Source organism: Gigantopelta aegis, chromosome 14 (assembly GCF_016097555.1).
Source record: "Gigantopelta aegis isolate Gae_Host chromosome 14, Gae_host_genome, whole genome shotgun sequence".
Lineage (NCBI taxonomy): Eukaryota > Metazoa > Mollusca > Gastropoda > Neomphalida > Peltospiridae > Gigantopelta > Gigantopelta aegis.
Window position 1 is genome coordinate 29,454,790 of NC_054712.1, and position 26,904 is coordinate 29,481,693.

Sequence of the window (26,904 nt, forward strand, 5' to 3'; positions counted from 1 at the left end):
CTACAGAGAAAAAAACGTCTTTAGATCTTAATAAATACAGATTCCACTGTATCCAATGTTTTACACGAGAAGAACTCTGCTAACCTGAGAGAGAGAGAGAGAGAGAGAGAGAGAGAGAGAGAGAGAGAGAGAGAGAAAGAGAGAGAGAGACAGAGATACAGACAGAGAGACAGAGACAGAGGGGTAAGTGACATTACCTTTCTAGAAAATGCATTCATGTCTACCTTATGTTTTGTATTTTTAGTGATGTTTTAAAGACAAATGTACTTACCTGGGTCTATAACGCTCACGATCTGACGTCTGTCGTCACTGAAACAAAAATCGTCGCTGCTGTATTAATTGTGTGGAGAATGTTATAAGGACTGTTTCGGTAATCACACATCACAATGTAGAAGACTATGTAGCTGTCTGCGCCAGTTGCGTGTTTCAGACAATACTGAATGATCACTGATATTACCACAGAGGGCATCCGAATCTCAAATATGCATCTGTATTTTAATTGCGTAAACTTGTTTAAATTCCAACTATATATGTATGCATGTGATATACATAATATAAATCCAGTCTTATATTTGTTTAAAAGCACCAGAGCATATTTTAAACTATGGCTATTAGTATCTAACAAATGATTATTTCTACTTTCAGGAGAGAGAGAGAGAGAGAGAGAGAGAGAGAGAGAGAGAGAGAGAGAGAGAGAGAGAGAGAGAGAGAGAGAGAGAGAGAGAGAGAGCGAGAGCGAGAGCGAGAGCGAGAGAGAGCAATAAATTCACATGCCATGTCCTTTCATGCACCAATTATAGAATACTGGTTGGGGCTGGAAGAACCATGGCCCATACGGTGTTCGAACTAAGAGTGACATTCCGCCCCCTGAATCGTGGAACTCGTGTTGGTAAAACAGAAATGTTTAGTAATAATTTCATTTTTAATCTTCTATTGGACCCAGACATCAGTGAATTGTTCGCAACTCATGTAATTAACTTACTATCCGAAGTGTATACTCACGTATCTCTTTTCCCAATAAATATGGCTGCAATATAAGAACTAGGTAAGCAAAACTTATACTTGAAATATGTATTATTAGTACAATTGACGGAAACGTTCAGCAAATCCCAGGCAAAATGTTTCTTTTTACATTTATGTTCGCTCTTGTGTACAACAATAACAACAACAATAATAACCATTAACTGGGGAATGGGGGAAGCAATAGTAGTAGTAGTAGTAGTAGTAGTAGTAGTAGTAGTAGTAGTAGTAGTAGTAGTAGTAGTAGTAGTAGTAGTAGTCGTCGTCGTCGTCGTCGTCGTCGTAGTAGTAGTAGTATATCGCACGGAAATGATTATTGTGTGAATACTAAACATTATTTTTAAATGCAATAGTAAATTAGACAAAGCAACTGAATACTTACGTTCTGTAGGAATGTCTAAAACAAAAAACGAACAAACAATGATAATATTTAAGACAGAAATTCCATGATCTCATTTGAAACGTGGAAGCAGAACGTTCGGAAGCAATATGATTCTTAAACTACAACCCATATAACTTGTAAAATTGTGACAATCACATTTAGTTGGGGAAGTGTAATATATATCCAAGGCAACAATCATATTATTGATTCAACATATCATGGGTACAATATGAACGATAAAACCGATAACCGTGATCAAGACCGCATCTCTGCACAATGCAGTTAAAGTTTGTTTTGTTTAACGACACCACTAGAGCACATTGACTTACTAATCATCGGCTACTTGATGTCAAACATTTGGCAATTTTGACATATAGTAGCAAGGGATCTTTTATATGCATCATCCCACAGACAGGATACCATATACCACGGCCTTTGATATACCAGGCGTGGTGCACTGGCTGAAACGAGAAATAGCCCAATGGGCCCACCGACGGGGATCGATCCTAGACCGACAGCGCATATTTTGGAAAATAGTGGTTGACTCCATGAATCTCTAATCCAAAGGAGATTATTTGCTGAACAATACATTCTTTTGACCGCTACAGAGAGGAATACTAGTTTGCTAAACAAAACTACCAAAGGGCGGAGCTTATTGAAATCGATAAAGCTTTGACGACATATACTCGTGAATCATTGTCAAAAGAGTAATTACACCAGGTGTTCGCGAAATATAAGTATGTCCTGATCCACTGGTGGCACCTGCGTTAGTGCCAGTCTGTTATAATTAGGCAACATGGGTTTTTTTTCAATAACATTTCAAACTTCAGACGAGGCCTGGTGCCGATGTACAAGCATGCATTATAAAAAAAAATTATGGTTCAGATTTCAAAATTAATATACATTTAACAAGAATAACTCTTGTTTTATATGTATCTTACATTCCTAACATGCTATTTCGATTAAAATTCTGTCGATTATTTTATTCAGTTTTGTTTAATTCTTGGGATGTTTTAAATACTGTTCCATTATCTATTCATTTATAACCAAATCTATAACTTGATGAAATTAGTCACATTATTTACATATATTTAGGCAAACATACTATTGTTAAATAAAACTGGATTGAATGAATGGAAGTTTAACGACACCCCAGCCCAAACACATACATCGGCTATTGGGTGTCAACTTATGGCAAATGCAACAGTTCAAGTGAATGAATTAAATTAAAATGGTGCTACTTTAATAGAAACTCAACTAATACACGGAAATAATGTACTAATAATATAAGGAAATAATGTATTATTCAGCATTGGTGTATAAACACAACGCTGATGATTTTGTTTTCACTATGAGTGCATTTGACTTTGCAACATCGTAATTCATGTATGTAATAGATAGCAAAACACAATTAGGGAAGAAGATGACGTTTGTTTTGTTTAACAATACCACTAGAGCACATTGATATATTGATCATCGGCTATTGGATATCAAACGTCAGGTAATTATGACATATAGTCTTAAAGAGGAAACCTGCTACATTTTTCCATTAATAGCAAGGGATCTATTATGTATGCCATCCCACAGACAGAATATCACGCCTTGGATATACCAGTCGTGATGCACTGGCAGGAACGCAAAATAGCCCAATGGGCCCACTGACGGGGATAGACCCCAGACGAACCGCGCGTCAAGCGAGCGCCTTACCACAGAGCAACCAATACGGGTTGATTGAAAATAAAGACAAAATATCGTCATACTTACGCGAAATAACTTTCTGTACTGAAAACAAAAGTTAAGATGTGATTAAAATAAATGGAAGTTTCTATATCATTGACATTTATTTGTAAAAGCTTAACATATAAATCATGATTTTGTTTCACTAATTTAAATTATAAACGGATTTTAAATCATTTACTTTTTTTAGGAATGGAGAATGGAAGACAAACATAAAATCACCAGTATTCCTCTTTTGAAAACAACAACAACAACAACAACAACAAACCCAAACAAATAAAACAAATAAAACTTAGTCCTGCTGCGTGAACAAACAGTTGCCATGGCATAATTCACTCGACATTCTACGATTTGTGTATCGTGGTATATTTCACCACGTCTGTGCGAAAGCACCTACTGAACATGTGAATATCTCTTTCTAAGATGTGAATACAGATATGCACTGTAATATATTTATCAGAAATACTCATAACAAGCAATGTGCTGCATATATATTACTTATAAATTTAAATATGTACCACATACTATTCCTCATCGATTTTAAAGAATAATAATTGAGTAATAAAATAATAACCACTAGCTAAACAAACAACAAGAAACAAACAAAAAAACGAAACCAGACAATCCAAGAAACAAACATAAAAGAACGAGTAAAATATGTATAGTTTAAACTTACGTTCACCCCAAATATGGTCCAAGAAACCTCTTGTTTCGCTGGAAGATAAATGGACGTAAATATCACGTACAATAAAAGCCTATTCATACACACAACAAAAACAAACACGTCCACCACTATCGAGAATGCTTGAATCTACGACCCATATTACCTTAAGCGAAAGCTATTGATACACCTTCGTGTAGATATAAAACAGAAAGAAGTGTTTTATTTAACGACGCACTCGACAGATGTTATTTACGGTTACGGCGTCAAACATATGGTTAAGGACCACACAGATAATGAGAGAGGAAACCGGCTGTCACCACTTCATAGGCTACTCTTTTCGATTGGCAGCAAGGGATCTTTTATATGCACCATCCCACAGACAGGGTAGTATATACCACGGCCTTTGATACACTAATCGTGGTGCACTGGCTGGGACGAGAAATAGGCTAATGGCCCCACCGATGGGGATCGATCCCAGACCGACGCACATCGATCGAGCGCTGTCCCGCCCCATCGTGTAGATACACACACACAGAGAGAGAGACAGACAGACACACACACACACAGACACACACACACAGACACACACACACACACACACACACACAGACACACATACGTACACACACACAGACACACACACAGACACACACACACACATCCACATACACACAGACACACACACAGACACACACACACACACACACACACACACAGACACACACATACACACACACATATACACATACAGACACAGACCCACACAAACACAGACACACACGCATACACAGACACCCACACAAAGACACAGACACACACACACAGACACAGACAGGCAGACACACACACACACACACAGACATACACACACACACAGAGACACAGGCACACACACACACACACACACACACACACATACACAGACACACACACATAGACACAGACACACACACAGACACACACACACACACAGAGACACACACATACACACACGCACACGCACGCACACACACACATAGACACATCGCCACACACACACACACACACACACAGAGACACACAAACACACACACACACACATACACACACACGCACATACACACACACAGACAGACACACACACACATACACACACACACAGAGACACACACACACACACATACACATATACACATACACACAGACACACACACACAAACACACACACACACACAAACACAAACACACATACACACACACAAAGACACACAAAGACACACACACACACACACACACATACACACATACACACACACATACAACCCCCCCCCCCACACAGACATACACACACCCACATATATACACACACATACACACACAAACACAAACACACACATACACACACAAAGACACACGCGCACACACACACAGAGACACACACACACATACATACACACACACACACACAGACACACACACACACATACACACACACATACAACACACACACACACACACACACAGACACACACAGACAGACACATACACACAGATACACACCCAAAACACACACACACACCACACACACAGACACACACACACACACAGACACACACACACACACAGACACACACACACATACACACACAGAGAAACAAACACACACACACAGACACACACAGAGACACACACACACACACACACACACACACACTCACATACATACACACATACACACACATCTGTAGTCTATTTGTACGGGTTCAACGTTATAAATTACTGTTTCTCTCCATTGTAACTTCATCCAAATGTATTACAAGTTTGTTGATTAATATAACTTGATATCAATTTTCATAGGCTGAAACTACGGTCTGCTACTTTGTTACTATTTCAATAGAGTAGCTATTTGTTTTAGTCTTCTTGCAGATCTACTACTAATTTACACAATTAATTTGATAGATACCCCAAATCAATAATATACACTCACATATCCCTTTCCGAAACGTCTGAAACATAACATCATACATGTAAGTATTGTGTTAATCAATAGTTGTGTGTATAGTTCATGTGTATGTATTCACATTATACATATATATATATACATGTAGTCCTGCAGCAGAGGCTGAAAAAGAGCCGTAGTTTTTTTAGTAACCGGGGCCGGAAGTATAACATTTGACACTGTGGGTGAAATTAATCTGTATGGTTTGGAGTGCATGGAAATATAAGATGACATTTTCTAAAGTTGGTGCGAACAATATGGCGGCCGTTTTTTAAAAATGGCCGCCAGTCATAATAAAAAAACTGTATATCTTCAGAATTACAGCATTTAGAAATGTGATCTTGGTGTCAAAATAAATGTTTATGGGCTCAATGAGTGCATTAAAACTGTTTCTAATACTGTCAGATATTGTATTGACTTATGGCTGATTAAAAGGACAGTAATTATGGTATGAAAACCTAAAAATATTTGTAACATGAAATAGAATTTTTTTAAAATTTATGTCAAATGTTAGTTTTAGATTGTTGCTAAGTTTAGTTAGCATGTTTCAAAAATTATTAAAATAAAATATAACTGCAAATGGTAAATAATTGAATAACATACTAGATCAAGATACCGACATATGTCATACTATTGATCAATGATTTCCCAGTAAAAAAGCGTTGTTGTTATTATACACCTATCAGCATCCACAAACACCTAACCACTATAGCCTGAATAAATACACGAATGGATGAATTAGTGAGTGAATGCGTGAGTGTTTGTTTGAATGAATGAATGAATGAATGAATGAATAAATGAATGAATGAATAAATGAATGAAAGAAAGAAAGAAAGAATGCAAAAATGTTTAGTAAAACTCCAGTACAAAAAACCACAAAAAACCTCGTGGTTCACAAAATGACCTCAATGTGTTGTACATAATACACAGTACAAACTACTCTAATCAGAGTCTTTCTCAACTGACGAGGTCAGACGCAGCCCAGTGGTAAAGCGCTCGCCTGATCGATCCCCGTCGGCTCATTGGACTACTTCTCGTTCCAGCCAGTGCGCCACGACTGGTATATCAAAGTCTATGGGATGATGCATATAAAAGATCCTTTGCTAGTAATAGAAACATGCAGCGGGTTTCCTCTCTTAAGACTATATGTTACAATTATCAAATGTTTGACATCCAATAGCCAATGATTTAAATCAATGTGCGCCAGTGATGTTATTGAATAAAACATACTTTAACTCAACTGACATAACTTGCATTGGTGGATCACATGCAACAAAATAATCTGGTGCATCCCTTGGATACATCTGCATGCTGCTGTACAAGGTCGTCCAATGTCAAGACATTAGCACTTTGAAGTACATGTGTATATAAAAAGGGTCGCCTGGTGCACACCAGGGTTGTCAGCAATTTTGGATCGATTAATGCATATAGTCATAACCCTACCCATTAAGTAGTTTCTCGAAATCAAACTTGGCGGAATCCTCATTCATGGACATGGCCTTTATCGCTATGTCATCTGGTATCAGTGCAGTCTGCATGTGCATTTCTGTTCAGCTGGTGGGCATTTCTTTGCAAAGACACTCTTCTTATAGACAATGTCTCACTGTTATTGAACATGGTCTAAGAAACCTGGTAGCTACCATTGTTATTCCTAAAACAATATTTTCTGTGTTCCCAGGTTTTTAACGACTAAAACTGTTCAACTTTCTTCATTATTATGCATTAGCGTTTCCCATGATCCTAGAAAGAGCTCTCAATGCTGTAGCCAGTTATAGGCAAGATACAGAACTCAAATTACAGTGCTGCATACGGTTTAGCTGGTCATACCTAACAAGTGCTGGTTTATACCAGGTATGACTGGAATATGTTCTTTCATTGCATGTGAGGATATATACAGCAATGTTCTTTAACTATACGAGAACATCACTGCTTATTATCAAGTGTTGTGTTTACTTTGCATGTAGCACAATTCTGATATCGGCCTAATTCGTGTTTGAATGTATTGACTTCACAACTGCCATATTTTGTGATATTTACTTGTCTTGTCCTAATACTGAGACACAGTATCATCGTGCCGTTCAGACTAATACCTAGATATTTGACCATGCATTTTGTATAGACTTATACGGGCTTTGTCTAATACTGAACAGCACTGAAAACGCACCACCAGTTGATGAAAACAAATGTGAATGGGGCGTATATCAGCATTAAAAATATCAATGAATAAGTACCGTACTACCGTACTAGACCATGCATGACGACGAATGACTTACAAAAACGATTGCCTGAAGCTCCATGAAACACAACACCAAACCACAACATATTGCGTGCATAGCATGAAAAACGTAAATTGAATGTGCAAATCATGCTGATTGAGACTATAAAAGATGGTCTTTGAAAAGCCACTTTCATGTATGAAGTAGTCTTTGAAGGAACGTTAAACAAGTGATGTCAAGGTTGACAGCTGAGGAACGTGAACGTGCCTTAGGCATGCTTCAAGTAGGTATTTCGTGTAGAGTCATCGCACAGCGGTTTGGATGCCACCATTCAACAATCACTAGACTCCACAGGAGATACCAGCAGAAGGAACCACCAGGGACCGTCCACGTCCAGACCAACGACGTGTTACGACACCACGACAAGATCGCTATATTGTTTGCCTCCATATTTGTGATCGAACTCTTCCAGCTACCAGGACTGCACCAACTGTTTGGCAGGAAGGTATCGTCATTGGAGATTACAACGTTGGCATGGTGTGCTATTCTCTGACGAATCCCGTTTCCCTTTAAGGAATGCTGATGGTCGGTTGCGGGTGTGGCGTAGGCGTGGAGAACGTTACCACAATGACTGCCCTGTCCAGAAGGATCGATGGGGTTGGGGAGTGTCATGGTGTGGGGCGGGATCAGTTATCATCACCGAACAGCACTCCATATTTGCTATGGCAGAATGAGTGTCATTTACTACCGGGATAACGTCTTGCAAAATCACGTCATTCCCTTCTTTCATCAGCATTGGGATATGCACACATTTTAGCAAGCCAACGTCCGAGCGCACACAGCATGTGCTACAACAGTATCTAGCGAACAATAATGTCCCTTTGCTTGAATGGCCAGCACTGTTCCCTGATTTATCGCCAATAGAGCATCTTTGGGATTATCTTGGTCAACGCATCTCATATCGTCCACAAATGAATAACCTTAGAGAACTGGAACACGCACTACAGCAGGAGTGGACTGCTATCCCCCAGAATATTATTCGCAGACTTATCGGGTCGATGAGAAGACGTTGCATGGCTTGTGTTGCTGCAAATGGTGGTTATACCCTCTATTGACTTTTCATTGTGACCCCACGTGTCTTTCATACGTAGATGAATTAAAACTAATCAAAGATTGTGCATCCTTTTTTTTGTTTATTTGTATTATCAATCATCCATCTGTTGCTGTTCACAACAAAAACATTTATTGCTCAGGTATTCTTTTCGAAATCCAAACATTTCTTGGTGGTGCGTTTTCAATGCTGTTCAGTGTATTATTATTATTATTATTGTTATTATTATTATTATTATTATTATTATTATTATTATTATTATTATTATTATATGAAAACAATATATGCCAGTCTTAACTGGTTTACATCAACGCATGCTATATATGACCAGCTAAGGAATAAGCAATACAGTGTCATTATTTGGCTGTGACACGGAAAATGTTCGATTTAATGATGAAGAAAGTTGACCAGTCGTAATCAAATGCAAACTTGGGAGCACAAGGAATATTGTTTTAGAAAAAAAAGTTGGCGGCCACCTTGCTTGCAAATGGTAATTTCATGGTAAAGTTGCATTTTTACAAAGTTTTCAAATTAAGTTCACTGACAAATCATGCACATAAATGAAATGTATAATGATTTCACTTTCTGAAACAAACATAGTGGTCACTTCCTTTTTTAAAATTGCTTACTAGAATATTGACAAACCATATGCATCACAAAAACGTTTTATGGTTTTGTAGGGACAGCATCTCTTCAGTCACATGTTTTGTCCCATCAGTTACACTAGAAAATTAAGCAGTATTAAAAGTGGAAGATATATTTCTCTCAAAACTGATCTTAATGCAGAATTGCAGTATGTAGCTAGTAAAAGGGATGTATACAGACCTATTTCTTTCAAGGTGAGATACTGATTACAACTTCAGTACACTCTGTCAAAAGACGTGGCCCGTAAACGTAAGTGCGCAGTGTGCTTAGAAAGAGTACAGAAGTGATATGGAACGGAATTCGATGGGGGACGGAATTCGATAGTTTAGGATACTTCCCATTTAATATATGATAGACCGCACCATTATTTATTTAAATTATTTTAATTTTCTACTACACATTGGGAATTATTGATCAAATCACAATCGAATTCACCAAATAAGCTACCCAAAATGAAGACAGCTTTAACCTACATAGCAGTGATGACTCTACCGGTTGATGACATCGCGAGACATCACCATTCCCAAACGTGAATTTGGAAATGCTGCCGAAAGTGGTTTTAAAAAGAAAAAGGTTTTATGGGTATGTTGTATCCAAGCTAATGAACCAGGTGTCTGCCCATTTCTTGTGCTTCAAAGTGATCATGCTTTGACAATAGTTAATCATGCAGAACATCAGCCAATACATGAACCAGATGATTATGTTGTATGTGAAGATGATAGTGAGATGAAGCTGTCAGTGTACCAGATGATTATGTTGTATGTGAAGATGATAGTCAGATGAAGCTGCCAGTGTACCAGATGATTATGTTGTATGTGAAGATGATAGTCAGATGAAGCTGCCAGTGTACCAGATGATTATGTTGTATGTGAAGATGATAGTCAGATGAAGCTGCCAGTCTACCAGATGATTATGTTGTATGTGAAGATGATAGTGAGATGAAGCTGCCAGTGTATCAGATGATTATGTTGTATGTGAAGATGATAGTCAGATGAAGCTGCCAGTGTACCAGATGATTATGTTGTATGTGAAGATGATAGTCAGATGAAGCTGCCAGTGTACCAGATGATTATGTTGTATGTGAAGATGATAGTGAGATGAAGCTGCCAGTGTACCAGATGATACCTAGTATGAAGACGGTAGTATGCATAGCACTGTGTACTCAATTTATATATTACCCTCAGTGGTTTTCGTGTTATGGATTTGATAACAATTCATTCATTTATTCATTATTCATTTATCGATTTATTCACTCATTCATTCGTTCATTTCATTCATTCATTCATTCATTCATTCATTATTAATTCATTATCAATTCGTTATTAGTTTGTTAATGGTTTGGTATTGTAGTTGTAGTAAATTGTGAGTGCTAATAGCTCTATAATGATAACAATATTTACTCAATGAGCAATGAATTGATCAGTGGTATCGCGTGTATACCTCATCTTGATTTATCATTTTAGACGAACAGTTACAATTTTAGGTTCAATTTTGTTTTCGTATTCTTCACAACATGTTAACTAAACTTATCAACCATTAAAAATTAATATTGAATTTAAAAAGTGTCTTTTCAACACAAATTATTACATTTTCGTGCCAAAAACACTGCCATTTTCGTCAGCCATTTTAACTGTTTGACAACCAATTATCTGATTGTATAACAAACCATTTTAAGGAACTTAATGACTCCATAAACATCAGTTTTGAAACCATAATCACCTTTCGAAGTGTTGTAGTTCTAAAGAAATACAATGTTATTGATGGACTAGCGACCATTTGGCAAAATGGCCGACATCTTGTTCGCACCAACTTAGAAAATGTCATCTCATATTTTCATGAACTCTGCACCCCAGAGATTAATTCTCACCATGGTGACAAATGTTATACTTCCGGCCCCGGTACACTTCACTTTTGGGGGCCTCTGCTGCAGGAACAATGGCAGAAATGTATGTGATAAATAACTTTCAGAAATAGCCACATGGGTAAATCAAGTTAATGCCCAACCCATACATACGGTATAATCTGAATGTATAATAATCATGCTCGCCATCCGCAATACAATATTATATTATAATGAATTTAGCGTAAAATTATCAGCTGATTTGTCAAATAAGTTGTAATGTTGGATTGAATGTCTGTAGTGTTGAATGAGCTGTCTATATGTTCCCAGTCAAATTCTCACAATATGAACCGATTTTTGATGTAGTCATTATTTCTTGTTGTAATCTGTGTGATCCTTTATTTCTTACTATCAGTATACATTATGCACTACAGCAATACGAATATTACAAACCCGAATAATTTTACACAATACAAATCTGAATGTGTAAGACATTCAATGCTAACTACTATAATCCTTTAAATTGTGTGTTAAAGAATCGGCTGTTAAAAATGTCTAACCTCGAGCAAAATCTATTGGACAGCCAAAAGTCCAGCGTATCCCACAATTATCTGTAAACGAAAAAACAACTTAATGATGTTGATTATTACAAGTAATTCATTCATTCATTCATTATTCATTCATCATTCATTCATTCATTATTCATTCATCATTCATTCATTCATTATTCATTCATCATTAATTCATTCATTATTCATTCATCATTAATTCATTCATTATTCATTCATCATTCATCATTCATTCAAAACAATGAGAATAGCAAGGAAAGCATAGAAGGGAATAGACACATTTACTGATGTAGATCTAGTTTTATGATGTGGAGGCAAATGCATTCACATATACTAAATGTCTCATTGATACACAGCGGGACATTTAGTAATATTATTTCAAAATCTAGACCCAATTTATCATAATAAAACACTACAACAATGCAATCGTGTTCTTTCTTTCTCGCCAATCGAGTGATTCAGATAAATGTGCCTTAAATGCACATTATGTCAATGCATACATTTTATTTGATGACATACCGTGTTCTAAAATGAACGTCTTCTACCATGACGATAAGGATACGATCGGAAACTAGGACTGATTCTATTTGTATACTGAGTCAAATTGAAAAAATCCGCAACAGTTTCATCTTGGCTAATAAGCAAACATGACAGAAGAATGTGCTAGATACGGTATTATTGTATGACGTCCAAAGAAAGAATAGAAAATGTCTTTGATGCGCCCACAGCATTCGTCAAAACCTCAAACAGTCAAAATGATTATTCACAAGCAGGGTCGTCTGATGAAATCTCAGGTTCAGTAGCGCGTATGCCCTCCATGTGTACCCACAACTGCAAGGCAACGCCTCCTCATTGACTTCCTGATGCGTGTAAAGACTACATTAGGGATACGGCGCTATTGTTCCTCTAATGAGGCACCAAGTTCCTGCAAAGTCTGTGAAGGGTTCCTGAGAGTGCGCAGGCATCGTCACAGCACATCCCAGACATGCTCGATGGGATTCAGGTTGGGCGACCTTAAAGGCCAAGCCATAACATTGATGCCCGCTTTCCTCAGGTAATCCCTTGTCAGGATGGCCGTGTGAGGTCTGGCGTTGTCATGCTGAAAGATCAGGCCTGGACCATGAGCTGCCATGAAGGGCACACGTTCCTGGGCCAGCCCCTGGTCGCGGTATGCAGCAGCGTTGAGCTTCCCACGGATGACAAGAAATCGAGAACGGCCAATTCCACAGAAATCACCCCAAACCATTACACTTTCGCCTTCGAATATGTCCATTTCACTGACACAACACTGAGCATGACGTTGACCACGTCGTCTCCAAACCCTCTGCCTGCCATCGGCAAATCGCAGCGTGAATCTTGATTCATTGCTAAACACGACTCTATTCCATTCGCTATGAGTCCTACGCAAAAGTCGATGAAATTGGGTCAAAATGGTTCCAACATATGGGCGCCGTGCGTGGAGGTGAGCGGTTCGCAGCCAATTTCGGATCGTTTGCGCGGACACCCGACGTCTGAAAAGTTCATTACTGGTTGCTGTAGCTGTCATGAAACGGTTACAGAGGTAACGTATTACAATGTATCACGCAATCACTGTATACATTGGAAAGATATGATGACTAGATAAATCTCCATATTTCGGTCATTGACCAAAAATATAGGTCACGTGACATAAGCCCGACCCGACTCGGGTATTTCAGAGTAGTTTTCAGTAAAAAATACTCTTTAAATCATTTGTTGAAGTACAGTAAATACAAATAATTTTTAGTTTTGCGATAACAATACAAAACTTGTATATTTATTTATGAATTGGAGTTTAGAAACGCTGTTTTAATGTAAAAGAATGTGATAGCGTCTTACAAATAACGTCATGTATCTTGTATGACGTCATACCACAGAAGCCTTGCTAGGTTGACAATACTCGATTTGCGTACACAAAACTAGAATAAATAATGATTTTCCGGTCGAATGACGAATGCAGGTTGGCAGAGCCTCGCTGCATTCATCATTCTAACCTTTGCAGGATAATTCTGATATCTTGAGACAGTAACCAGTTATTCCCTATATGGCGGTCATCTGCCTGTGACGTTACACGTGGTGCCCGTACGCTGCACATTTGTGAGGCGTGACATCGAAACAGGTCGTAACAAATATCATTTTAATGTGTTTTTTTCGTTGTCAGACTACTGTGAGCAAGTGACAATGAAAAAACGGGTGCTATTGTAGTCACATGACTAGTGACACGTGCAAAACTACTTTTGCCTCAATTGTGCTGTGCACGTGCTATAGATCGGGCCACGTGGGCTGTGATGGGCTTCACATGGAGTGTAGACATTGTCATTACAATGTTTATTTCTGGAACATACCTGCTTTCAACACTCATTGACTTTATTAAAGTTTTAGATTGTGAAGTTTTTAATTTTGACTCAGTATATTTTAATGAGCCGATATATACACAGTATGTAAAGCAAAGTGACAATGACAACACGATAAATAATCTATATAGTTTACCTATAGGATTGAATCGCTTTTCTGGTATTAACATTATTGTTAGAACACACACATGCGCACTTAAACACTATTTAAGTCAATACTTACGAGTATCACCCACGAAACTTCTTGTATCACTGAAACAAGAATTTTAAAATTGTCAGACTTTATGAAACTACACATTGAAATTTACCTTAATATGTAAATGCTTCCATTGGAACCATTTAATGTATCTGACTGATGACAAGTAAAACAATTGTTTATATTCATGTGTATTTGATTGTATAGTGAGTAATCGTCACAACGAGTTCATAGCATGGCCAATATGTCTTGACTTTTGTCTTTCGCACAGTCCTTGGCCCTTTGTCCACCTGTAAATATCTGCCGGGCTGTTTCTATTTATCTCTGTATGTCGGCGTGGCCGAGTGCCGCGTGTGTTGAATGCGTGCGTCAAATTAATTGTGTGCGTGCTTGTGTGTGTGTGTGTGTGTGTGTGTGTGTGTGTGTGTGTGTGTGTGTGTGTCAGATAGTAAACTAAACCACTTACATGTCACGTTTTCCAAAAAGGGCTACAATCGAAGCTATACTACTTGCAATACCAGCCAACTCTGTTAAAATATAATTAACATGATTTACACATCGTCACACTATATCATACAGGGTTATGGCGTCTGGAATAGGACAAGTCATCAAAATAATGACGTAATCTCTACATGGCGGGACGTAGCCCTTTCGTAAAACGCCGCCTGATACGTGGTCTCTTTGGGATCGATCCTTGTCGGTGGGCCAATTTTGATATGTCTTGTATACCAAAGGCTGTGGTATGTGTTGCCCTGTGTGTAAACTGGTGCATTTAAAGGAACATTTGTCACTAATGCGTCAACACAATATGTCAAAATAACCAAATGTTTAACATCAGTCAACGATTAATAAATCAATGTGCTCTAGTGGTGCCTTTCAAGAAAACACTATTTAATTTTTTACAAGCACTGCACTTTTAAAGTTACGGTTTCTGGTTATTAGCGCACATTAAAAAAACAGCAAAAAAAAAAGAAAAAAGAAAAACCTTTTAAAAACCCACCAAGAAACAAACAAAACAAATGTGTGTGTGTGTTCGCAATCAACGGATATCATCAAAAGTGTACGCTCAGTTCGCCGAGTATGTAGCCATTGCTTGAACAATGTTTTAACGGCTGGCTGTTCTCAGTTTGTGAAACAAAAGCCCAATGTGTGTTAGAATCAAGCTTTAGCAGCACAGTGTAAACAATGCCAACATCTTCTATCTCGATTCTTTTGCAGCACAATGTAAACAATGCCAACATCTTCTATCTCGATTCTTTAGCAGCTCAATGTAAACAATGCCAATATCTTCTATCTCGATTCTTTAGCAGCACAGTGTAAACAATGCCAACATCTTCTATCTCGATTCTTTAGCAGCACAGTGTAAACAATGCCAACATCTTCTATCTCGATTCTTTAGCAGCACAATGTAAACAATGCCAACATCTTCTATCTCGATTCTGTGTCTCCCTGAGATTGTTACACGGATTACTACTATACCTTCTTCGGGTTAACACAGTCTGTGAATTAACCAGACATATTTTATTTCACAATAACAATATTTATAAGAGCATAATTTACAAGCCTATATAATTTAATTGAAGATTATACCACCACCAAACAGTCAATTTTGTGCACTCAAACTTTGGTTTCACGAAAATGGACATACCCTTTTGTGGTTCTAATAGGTTCTATATTACAAGGACGTGACAGTACTAGTACATATTGGCTCGTACATAGGTTAGGGGAGAGGGGCAGAAAACTTCAAGTCCCCAGATCAGCACCAAAAATTATTTCTTTTTATTTAAAATAGTATTTGACTAGCTGGAGCAGATTTGCATTACTGTGCCCTAATTATTATTATTATTATTATTATTATTATTATTGCATTTCATACTTTAATTCTTTACGGTTTTTAGGGTACATGCCACCAATTAAATCACGAAGACATCAATTTAACATGTGTGGGTAAAACGGCTATACTTACCGTTTCAATCAACATATGCACTAGTATATGAATACTATCACCGCTCACCCTTACAGTAAATAAAAAAACCCATTGGGGTTAACTCCTAGTTTCAAACATATCGGGTGACGCCTTTGACCACCCGAGTTCCGCACAAAAATACAATTCTATTTTAGTACAATCCAAACATGACAACAAACACTGTCATATTTATTGTCAGCGGCAGAACTGGTATCGTAAATAGAGAATACTACACGAATTTCAGTTTAATACCATTTTCGAATGTACTAGTTCATAAAAAAATGGTATTAAAATGAAACGAGTGTAGTATTTAATTTATTACCTACCTATAATTATTGTTTAGAATTCATGAAAAAGTAAAAAAAGAAGTAAACATTCAGAGCAGCTAGTGTTCGAGCGTTAGAATAGGCCCCGCCCACAATCGAGATTAATGACCCAGATTTGGATTTCACAAATAGTTTATTCGACTGCGGTTTTAAAACTACTTCGTGTTACTGAGAGTAAAATCAGCACTTAGTTCAGCCAGGTGGTTGGTTTTTTTTTTTTTTTTTTTTTTTTTTTGGGGGGGGGGGGGGGGGGGGGGTTTATTATGTTTGCGAACTATTTTGACTGGATTAAGAAGTAGTTATTCTTTTTAACATGAAGCGCATAAACCAGTCTGGCGGACGTTTTTCTGCTCGGTTTGGCTGAACTCAGCACTGCTTTCAATAAGAAATGTACAAAATCGTACGTCTCATTGTGTTGACCCCATTCTCCCTTAATGAGCTGTTGGCAAATCGCATTAGCGTTTATATTCTAGCTTTGTTAAGCAAAACGGTATCTCACAATGTGACGTATGATTTTGTTATTAAACTCCGTTATCTCTCACAGGTATGTAATAAACTGTGATATTAAAAGTTGGGTAGACATCGAACTTTGACTGGGTGAAATGCTATCTGGTATACGGATACCTTTAGGCTACGTGTGGTCATGTTTGTGAATATCAGCGAAGTATGCATCAGCTATTCATGTTACTAATCACATTTAAGCTGCGAATAAGAATAGACATACACTTACTAGAAGCGCCGCTTAGAACTGTCATTGCGTCAAGATCTAAAAACAGAAAGCAAGTGTAACATGTGATTTTTTTCATTTAAGAAACGACATTATATAATTATAGCATATAACTTTTCAATGTTGGATTAGTCATTGTTTCTTAATACTGTTTTTCTCTTCTTTATGTAGAAGAATACTCTGTGCGTCATTAGCCCCGATGCAATAATAAAAACAAACTTCTATATACAAATACAAATAGTTTTGAAGAGAGTGTTTGGCCGTACATTTCCTTAACTACAGTTAATTGGGCTACCATTTCCGAGCGGTTAAGATCCGAGCCAAGCGAATCAGTGTAGTAAGTTCGAATCCAGCCAACTGATACTTTTTGTTTTTAAATATCGTACGTACACGTTACTTGGTTGCGCCTCCACCAACCCGCCCCCCCCCCCACCCCTCACCACTCAACCTCATTTGTGTGTGTGTGTGTGTGTGTGTGTAGATCTGTGTGCGTGTCTTTTTGTGTGTATGTTTGTGTGCGTGTGTGTGTTAGTGTGTGTCTGTTTGTGCGTGTGTGCATATGTGTGTGTGTGTGTCTGTGTGTGTGTGTGTGTGTGTGTCTCTCTCTCTCTCTCTCTCTCTCTCTCTCTCTCTCTCTCTCTCTCCTCTCTCTCTCTCTGTCTCTTTATCGTGTATGTGAGCGTGTGTGTGTGTGTGTGTGTGTGTGTGTGTGTGTGTGTGTGTGTGTGAATGCAAGCTGAATAATAAAACTCACTCACGTTGGATTTTATCCACAACGGCTAAAAATAGAATAAACAGAAAATGAAACCATAAATAAAAGCAATGGCACTGTTTATATTCACACCAAAGTAGTAGTTAATTTATTTTCCCTGTTGTTTTTGTTTGTTTGTTTGTTGTTGTTGTTTTTGTTGTGTTGTTTTTCGTTGTTTTTTCTTTTCTGGCTATCGCATGTGAGGGGTAAAGGGACATTCCTGAGTTTGTTGCATTGTAAGATGTTTCCGACTAATAAAATATTTTTTACGATTAAACTTACATATTAAATATATTTTCTTGTTTAGAATATCAGCGTCTGTATATTCAATGTGTTTCTGGTCGTCTTAATATTTGTAAGAAGCCCAAACTCGATTTTGTCTTCAAATAATTTCGTACGTACGAAAAAATATTTTTTAGGAAATAAAATGAAATTCAACCTAATACAAATATTAGAACGACCAGAAACACGTTTAATATACAGCCACTAATAATGTATGCAGAAAAATATATTTGATATAGTCGATAACATCTGAAACATTGCAGCAAACTCAGGAATGTCCCTTCAAGTCTTTCGAAAGCCTGAAACACGATTTTGCCTGATGTTTAACAGAATCTATTTCATGTCAGATCTGCCTCATATCCCTAATTATGGTCTTGTAAGTATGTTTGATTATCTAGGAAACATATCGACGCAAATGTTGCGTCGGTCCACCTCCGTCAGAATTATTGTGGTTTGGACATCCAATTACCGATTATTATCAGTGCGCTCTAGTGGTGTCCTTAAACAAAACTATCGCGTTTTAAGAAATCGACTGAACTGTGTGTTTAATAACATCGGACTCACCTTCGGCTGCATGTTTCAGTGTTTCAATCACGTTGCGTTTCACCACTGAAAATAGTTTATCAGTTTTGTTTTACATACATGTACATTCTTTTCTTTTTTTGAATTAAGACAGGTCGTCCTACAGAGAAATACGTTTGGTAAAACAAATGTGCTGGAATAATTTTATTCCACTGAAAATAATATTAACATTTCTGACGATTCTCGATGAAATTATGAAATTACTTTTGTTCGTGGTGGTATAATGTTCGTGTAATTTGTGGAGAACTGCAATCAACACATTTAAGAACCCACGAAAATATGTACTCATGGTAGTACTAAACCAAATAACTTCCGGCTGGGTCAAAGTTCGAGGTGCACCCAACTTTTGATAGAGAAGTGAACACCACAAGTCCTGTGATTGGTTATAAATGTGAGTGTGTTGGTTGTAAAAAAAATTAGTGTCAAATAGCCTTGTGCTTGGAACATGTATGGGGTACCTGTAAAAAAAGTACTCAAATTTTGTGCGGAACTAGGGTAGTCATAGACGCTACCCGTTATCTCAGAAATGAGCAGCTTGACACCCACTTTTTTGTGATTCACTTTAAGGGTGATGGGTGGTAGTATTTATATCCGTGGCGTTTATGTCGATTTATACGTTGCAGGTAGGAGTTTTAGCCACATATGTTACTATTGTCGTCTATGGGATTTGATTTGGTAGTATACACCCTATTGCACATATTCAGTGCATAATAAAAAATATTATGATTTTGTGATTTTATTTAATTAAACTATACTGGTTGATTAATTAGCTGTCACTGGACCACGCAAGTTCACAATGACCTTGACCTTGACACTAATCACTGTACATGGCTCTGAATGGAGTTTGAATCAAAGTTAGCACTGAGGAAAAGTTGGTTTTGGCCTATAATTCATACTGTAAATATTTCAATAATTTCTTTTTACATGGTATTTGACTTGCCATATACAACTACTCTTAAATATGGTGTTATATATAGGCAACCTGAATAAAGATTTTAATAGCTATTTATTTTTATATTAAAAATAACATGTGTCAATAGTGGGTTAATGTCTTTAGTTTCCATTAACATAGTTAATTTTTCATGTATGAAATTCTGAAAACTCAAATTTGTAAAGAACTTGATTTTTATTGTCATTTTGACATATTTATAGGGTGCTAAGTTATATTTTAGACAAGTTTGTAGTTTTATGCAAAATTTAAAATAAATTTAAAGAAAAACTTCACCAAAGACATAATTAAATTTGTTGTCACTATTGTGCCTTCTGTTCTTAGTTATACATAACAATAATCTTGTTAAACATACCTTTAGATCTCCAGATCAAATATTTTTTTTAATAATCACTTTGTTTGCTCTCATGAAGACCATTTTAGGTTTATACTGGATTCAGAACCAATTTTGTTTCAGATTTGATTATCTGCCTTCGAGTAAGTTGGTAATTTATTTTATTGTTAAAGCTGTATTACCCAGTGTTACTAGCTAAATAAAATGCTGGATTACTGATTGTAGAAATACATCCAATATACATATTGTATTGATCTGGATTAGAAAATAATGCAATAAAATAGATGTTCGGGTAATTATGTCATTTAAAAGTAGTTTTTTAAAGTAATTAATCAAAAATAAATGTGTGAAAGCTGGATCATAATTCCAGATATCACAAATATTAAAAGCTCCAACTACAGTAGGCTACAAATAAAATATAGTCAGGAATATGGTTTTGATGGTTCATTATGAAAATCAGCATGGCTGATGGATTTGAAATTCCCACACCTGTTACTTGAAGACGGCCACACCCTGCATACAGGATTTCCTCCCAACACTAATGTCCAGAACATTAAGTTATTACTTCATACAGGTACAGTCATGTTGGTGTTTCCTTCCTCAGACAGTGTATTTTTTTAATACTGATATTTCTTTGATGTACCTGTTCAGGTCTCCTAATCTAGGGGTCAGTCAAGTGCATGTGTTTCAATGGAATACTTTAAAGGAGTAGAGGTACTCTGATTATCTTTGTTGTCTCTACATATATGCCTGAGTACCCACACCAAACTGACAGTAAATATCTTCAGGAGTTTTATTTTAAAACATTTTGTTGTTTAATATGACATATTGCATTTGTACAAAACTGTATACAATATATATGCCTTATGAGGTGTACATTATATTAGGTTGCACTGTAGAAACAACAGATTCAGTGAGGCTGTCACTTTATGTCAGAATACACCAGATCCTGGTTGTCATAAAAACACATAGCTGGACACTTTTTGAAAAATGTATGTTATCAGTATAGGTAGTACTAAACCAAATAACTTCCGGCTGGGTCAAAGTTCGAGGTGCACCCAACTTTTGATAGAGAAGTGAACACCACAAGTCCTGTGATCGGTTATAAATGTGAGTGTGTTGGTTGTAAAAAAAATTAGTTTCATCTGGGCTAAAAATGTATGCAATTTTATTTCATCTAGTACCACTGTGTCAAATAGCCTTGTGCTTGGAACATGTATGGGGTACCTGTAAAAAAAAGTACTCAAATTTTGTGCGGAACTAGGGTAGTCATAGACGCTACCCGTTATCTCAGAAATGAGCAGCTTGACACCCACTTTTTTGTGATTCACTTTAAGGGTGAGGGGTGGTAGTATTTATATCCGTGGCGTTTATGTCGATTGATACGTTGCAGGTAGGAGTTTTAGCCACATATGTTACTATTGTCGTCTATGGGATTTGATTTGGTAGTATACACCCTTATAGTGTAGTAGAGTTGTGACATATAGTAGTAAAACAGTGCAAACTGTGATACTAACATGCCACATGGCATGCAGGATATCATATGTAGAGTAAAATTTGATATAGAACAACCTTGCCAGGTGACGTCATAATTCAAAATGGCCACCAATTATCCATTTCTCGCTCTATTTGTATCACCTTTAATATATTAGCTGCCATGACACATTTTAGACAATGTTGTTAATTTGTTATCTGTTATATATTAATCGTATCTTGAAAAATATTAATACACTGAACGAAAAAATAAACGCGTCTAATCATAAATAACCCTAAATATCAATGAAACGCTTTCTTTGTTTTAATTTAATTTTAGTTTATTGATTCCAGAAAAATATATATATATAATAGTGCCAGGGTTGGGGCCCTTGTATCGCAACTTTCAGTCATTTAATATGTTAAACATTGTACATAAGCGAATAATACTCACACACACACACACACACACACACACACATATATATATATACATACATACATATATATATATAGATATATATATATATATATATATATATATATATATATATATAGGTATCACTAATTCTAATTAAACAGTAATAATGAACATAGATACATTTAAAAACATAGTTTATAGTTTTATGGGGTTAACAGAGAAGATAGAATAATATATATATATATATATATATATATATATATATAAAGAGAATGAAGGCGAGAAAGAAAGAAGAAAGACAGATTGAAGGAAAGAAAAAGAAAATTAATTTAAAGAATAAATTTCGAAATAGTACATTTATCACTAATATTATTATCATCATCATCACTATCATTATTACAATTAGTACTACTGTATTATTATTATTTCACACGTATTGGGATACTATATAAGATGTAATTTAACTTAATATTAATGAAACTTGACACGGATGCATGCATGTCATAGTGGGTCAATTGAAAATCGGGACATAAAAAATTAATATCTCCCCATAGTGACCGCTATTTTTAATTTCAGAATTGCCGTCATTTTGAAAAACATAATGACCGCTATTAGCCACAATTTGTATTGAAAGGATTCTAAGGCACATAAAACCATGATACCAAAACCTATAGCCAACAAAATCATATGATACTAATAACTTGGTTTTGTTTTAAACTTGTGTCATAGTACCTTGAAAACACTAAAATGTCAGTATTCATTTGCCACCGCAATCTAAAAGAATACACAATTCATTATCATTTCCACCACAAAATATTTGGCTGGTACGGTCTATTCTAAGAACACGAGTACCAATGTTTTCATTTACTCTACATACATGTGGAAGTTGGAAACCAGTAGAATCCTCACAGACATCAATACAGTTATAGTTAAGTCAAGAAACTTGGACCAAAATATGAAATCGGGTGCATTACCCACCCTCACCAAAATACTAGAGTCTTCTGAATTATGAGATTATGAGTGCAACATGTTTTCGTCTGCGAACTGTATAGGTAGTACTAAACCAAAGTTTTTTTTTTTTACAACCGACACACTCACATTTATCATCAATCACAGAACTTGTGGTATTAACTGCTCTTTCAAACGTTTGGCTTAGTACGACCTTAATACTTGCGTTGGATAACGCAGGTGCATCAATGAGATCGTTTTTGATCTGTTGTATGTCCCTTGATGTTTAATATGAATATATATAATATACATGTATAATACTATCTTTGTTCCACGGATTTAAGTGCGAATTAATTGGGGAGGTTTTTTTTCTGTCCTTGTGTGTGTATGTATGTATGTATGTATGTATGTATATATGTATGTATGTATATATGTATTCATGTATGAATATCTATATATTGTATGTATGTCGCGGTTGACTGTTACATACATAGATATTAATGCACTGACACAGGGGATAATTAAATCCTTTCTGGCCTCACAAATTTTCTCATGCCGTTGCTGGGACCCGAACCTGTGGCACCGAATCGCCCGCAAATTGCTAGACTAACCACGATGCGCTCCGAGCTATCGAGGCATCCATAAAAAGGATGCTCTTCGACTTAACCACATGCATGGGGCCTACAATCCACACGGTCGATCCCACTTACGTGCACGAAACAGTGGGCAGACCTGGCACTGGTTAGTATGTATTGCTGTATGATTATCTATATATTGTATGTATGTCGAGGTTGACTGTTACATACATAGATATTAATGCACTGGCACAGGGGATAATTAAATCCTTTCTGGCATCACAAATTTTCCAATGCCGTTGCTGGGACTCGAACCTGTGGCACGGAATCGCCCGCAAATTGCGAGACTAACCACGATGCGCTCTGAGCTATCGAGGCATCCATAAAAAGGATGCTCTTTAACTCAACCACATGCATGCCCCCCCCCCCCCCCCCTCGAAAAAAAGCAGGAAAGCATTATAGAAACTTAAAGAAAATTCCCTTCTTAACTGTTTAAGGAGTTTTAGACTCTTAAATACTCAGTTGTCCCCCCTCCCCCCCCCCCCCCCAAACCAAAAATCCTAGCTACGGCCCTGGACCCATATTCACAAAAAGGTGTAAATTTACGTCTACGACTAGCACTTACGTCTGCCGTACATTTACGTTTACGTGCAAGAAGCACCTTATTCTCAAAGACGGTCGTAAATGTAAACGTAACTTAGTTGGACGTAAATCTACGATTTAACACTCTCACTGGAGTAATTAATAAAAACACATTAGAAACGATAGCTACCGGGTAAATAACAAATGCGCAAAACATCGCGAACAGTGAACCGTGGTATTTTGGGTATTGGTGGGGATCCGCGTTTTGGTACGAACTTGAGGACATTTCTTAAAAAGGAAAAGATAACTCAGGAGAAATTGGCTGAGTCGAAAACATCCGTTCGATCACCAACAAAATTATGTTCAATCCGTGGGCGTTCGCCATCACAAACTGCTTCAATTATTGGAAATGCTGCTAGTTTCCGTAAATACTAGCAACTTTACACGTTTTTGTTGTTTCGTGAATAGCTCTTACGTTTACGTGTAAAACTAGGCTTACGATGTTTTGTGAATATGGGTCCTGATGTTTGTGTATACGCAAGTATGCACGATGGTGATGCTCATAACTATGATGATAAGCTTTATTTTAGTGTAAATGGTAAACAAGTAATAACTAAACGAAGTCCAAGCCAGTGCAAAGCATGCAATTGGAATTTTTGGACCGTGACACAAGGCTGCAAAATAAAATAAAATACTGCTGAAAGAGTCCAGGAGTGACTGTTATAAACGCATGCATGTATGATATAACACTTATAGTAGTATAATATTATTCTTACATAGAGCGAACTGCAGAGAAAAAAAACGTGTCTTTAGATCTTAATAAATACAGATTCCACTGTATCCAATGTTTTACACGAGGTAGAACTCTGCTAGCCTGAGAGAGAGAGAGAGAGAGAGAGAGAGAGAGAGAGAGAGAGAGAGAGAGAGAGAGAGAGAGAGAGAGAGAGAGAGAGAGAGAGAGATAAGTGACATTACCTTTCTAGAAAATGCATTCGTATCTACCTTATGTTTTGTATTTTTAGTCATGTTTTAAAAACAAATTTACTTACCTGGGTCTATAACGGTCACGATCTGACGTCTGTCGTCACTGAAACAAAAATCGTCTCTGCTGTATTAATTGTGTGGAGAATGTTATAAAGACTGTTTTAGTAATCACACATCATAATGTAGAAGAATATGTAGCTATCTGTGTGCCAGTTGCGTGTTTCAGACAATACTGAATGATCACTGATATTACCACAGAGGGTATCCGAATCTCAAATATGTATCTGTATTTTAATTGCGTAAACTTGGTTAAATTCCAGCTATATATGTATGCAAATGAATGAATGAATGAATGAATGTATGTTTAACGACACCCCTGCACGAAAAATACATCGGCTATTGGGTGTCAAACTATGGTAATGGAAACAAATAAGGTGATATTTTAAACTATGGCTATTAGTATCTAACAAATGATTATTTCTACATGAGAGAGAGAGAGAGAGAGAGAGAGAGAGAGAGAGAGAGAGAGAGAGAGAGAGAGAGAGAGAGAGAGAGAGAGACAGACAGACAGACAGACAGACAGAGACAGACAGACAGACAGACAGACAGACAGATAGCAATAAATTCACATGCCATGTCCTTTCATGCACCAATTATAGAATACTGGTTGAGGCTGGAAGAACCATGGCCCATAGGGTGTTCGAACTAAGAGTGACATCCCGCGCCCTGAATCGTGGAAGTCGTGTTGGTAAAACAGAAATGTTTAGTAATAATTTCATTTTTAATCTTCTATTGGACCCAAACATCAATGAATTGTTCACGACTTACTATCCGAAATGTATACTCACGTATCTCTTTTCCCTAGAAATATGGCTGCAATACAAGAAGTAGGTAAGCAAAACTTATACCTGAAATACGTATAATTAGTATAATTGACGGAAACGTTCAGCAAATCCCAGGCAAAATGTTTGTTTTTACATTTATGTTCGCTCTTGTGTACAACAATAACAACAACAATAATAACCATTAACTGGGGAATGGGGGAAGCAATAGTAGTAGTAGTAGTAGTAGTAGTAGTAGTAGTAGTATATCACACGGAAATGATTATTGTGTGAATACTAAACATTATTTCTAAAATGCAGATTTTCATTTTAATACTAAATTATACAATGCAACTGGATACTTACGTTCTGTAGGAATGTCTAAAACAAAAACGAACAAACAATGATAATATTTAAGACAGAAATTCCATGATCTCATTTGAAATGTGGAAG

At 36.8% G+C, this 26,904-nt stretch overlaps 1 protein-coding gene across 1 annotated transcript in view; it reads right to left on the bottom strand.

Moving 5' to 3' along the window:
* Positions 1-26,904, bottom strand: part of LOC121389176 — a 64,551-nt gene that overhangs the window by 6,772 nt on the left and 30,875 nt on the right. The window contains exons 13-27 of the mRNA XM_041520782.1: positions 26,818-26,832; positions 26,479-26,503; positions 25,696-25,733; positions 19,347-19,391; positions 18,508-18,528; positions 17,753-17,788; positions 15,197-15,257; positions 14,758-14,786; positions 12,154-12,204; positions 5,770-5,788; positions 3,816-3,853; positions 3,167-3,184; positions 1,403-1,417; positions 1,003-1,027; positions 272-309 (exon numbers count right to left, since the gene is read on the bottom strand). Of these exons, the coding sequence (XP_041376716.1) occupies positions 272-309; positions 1,003-1,027; positions 1,403-1,417; positions 3,167-3,184; positions 3,816-3,853; positions 5,770-5,788; positions 12,154-12,204; positions 14,758-14,786; positions 15,197-15,257; positions 17,753-17,788; positions 18,508-18,528; positions 19,347-19,391; positions 25,696-25,733; positions 26,479-26,503; positions 26,818-26,832 (474 nt within the window). The remainder of the gene's footprint in view (positions 1-271; positions 310-1,002; positions 1,028-1,402; positions 1,418-3,166; positions 3,185-3,815; positions 3,854-5,769; positions 5,789-12,153; positions 12,205-14,757; positions 14,787-15,196; positions 15,258-17,752; positions 17,789-18,507; positions 18,529-19,346; positions 19,392-25,695; positions 25,734-26,478; positions 26,504-26,817; positions 26,833-26,904) is intronic.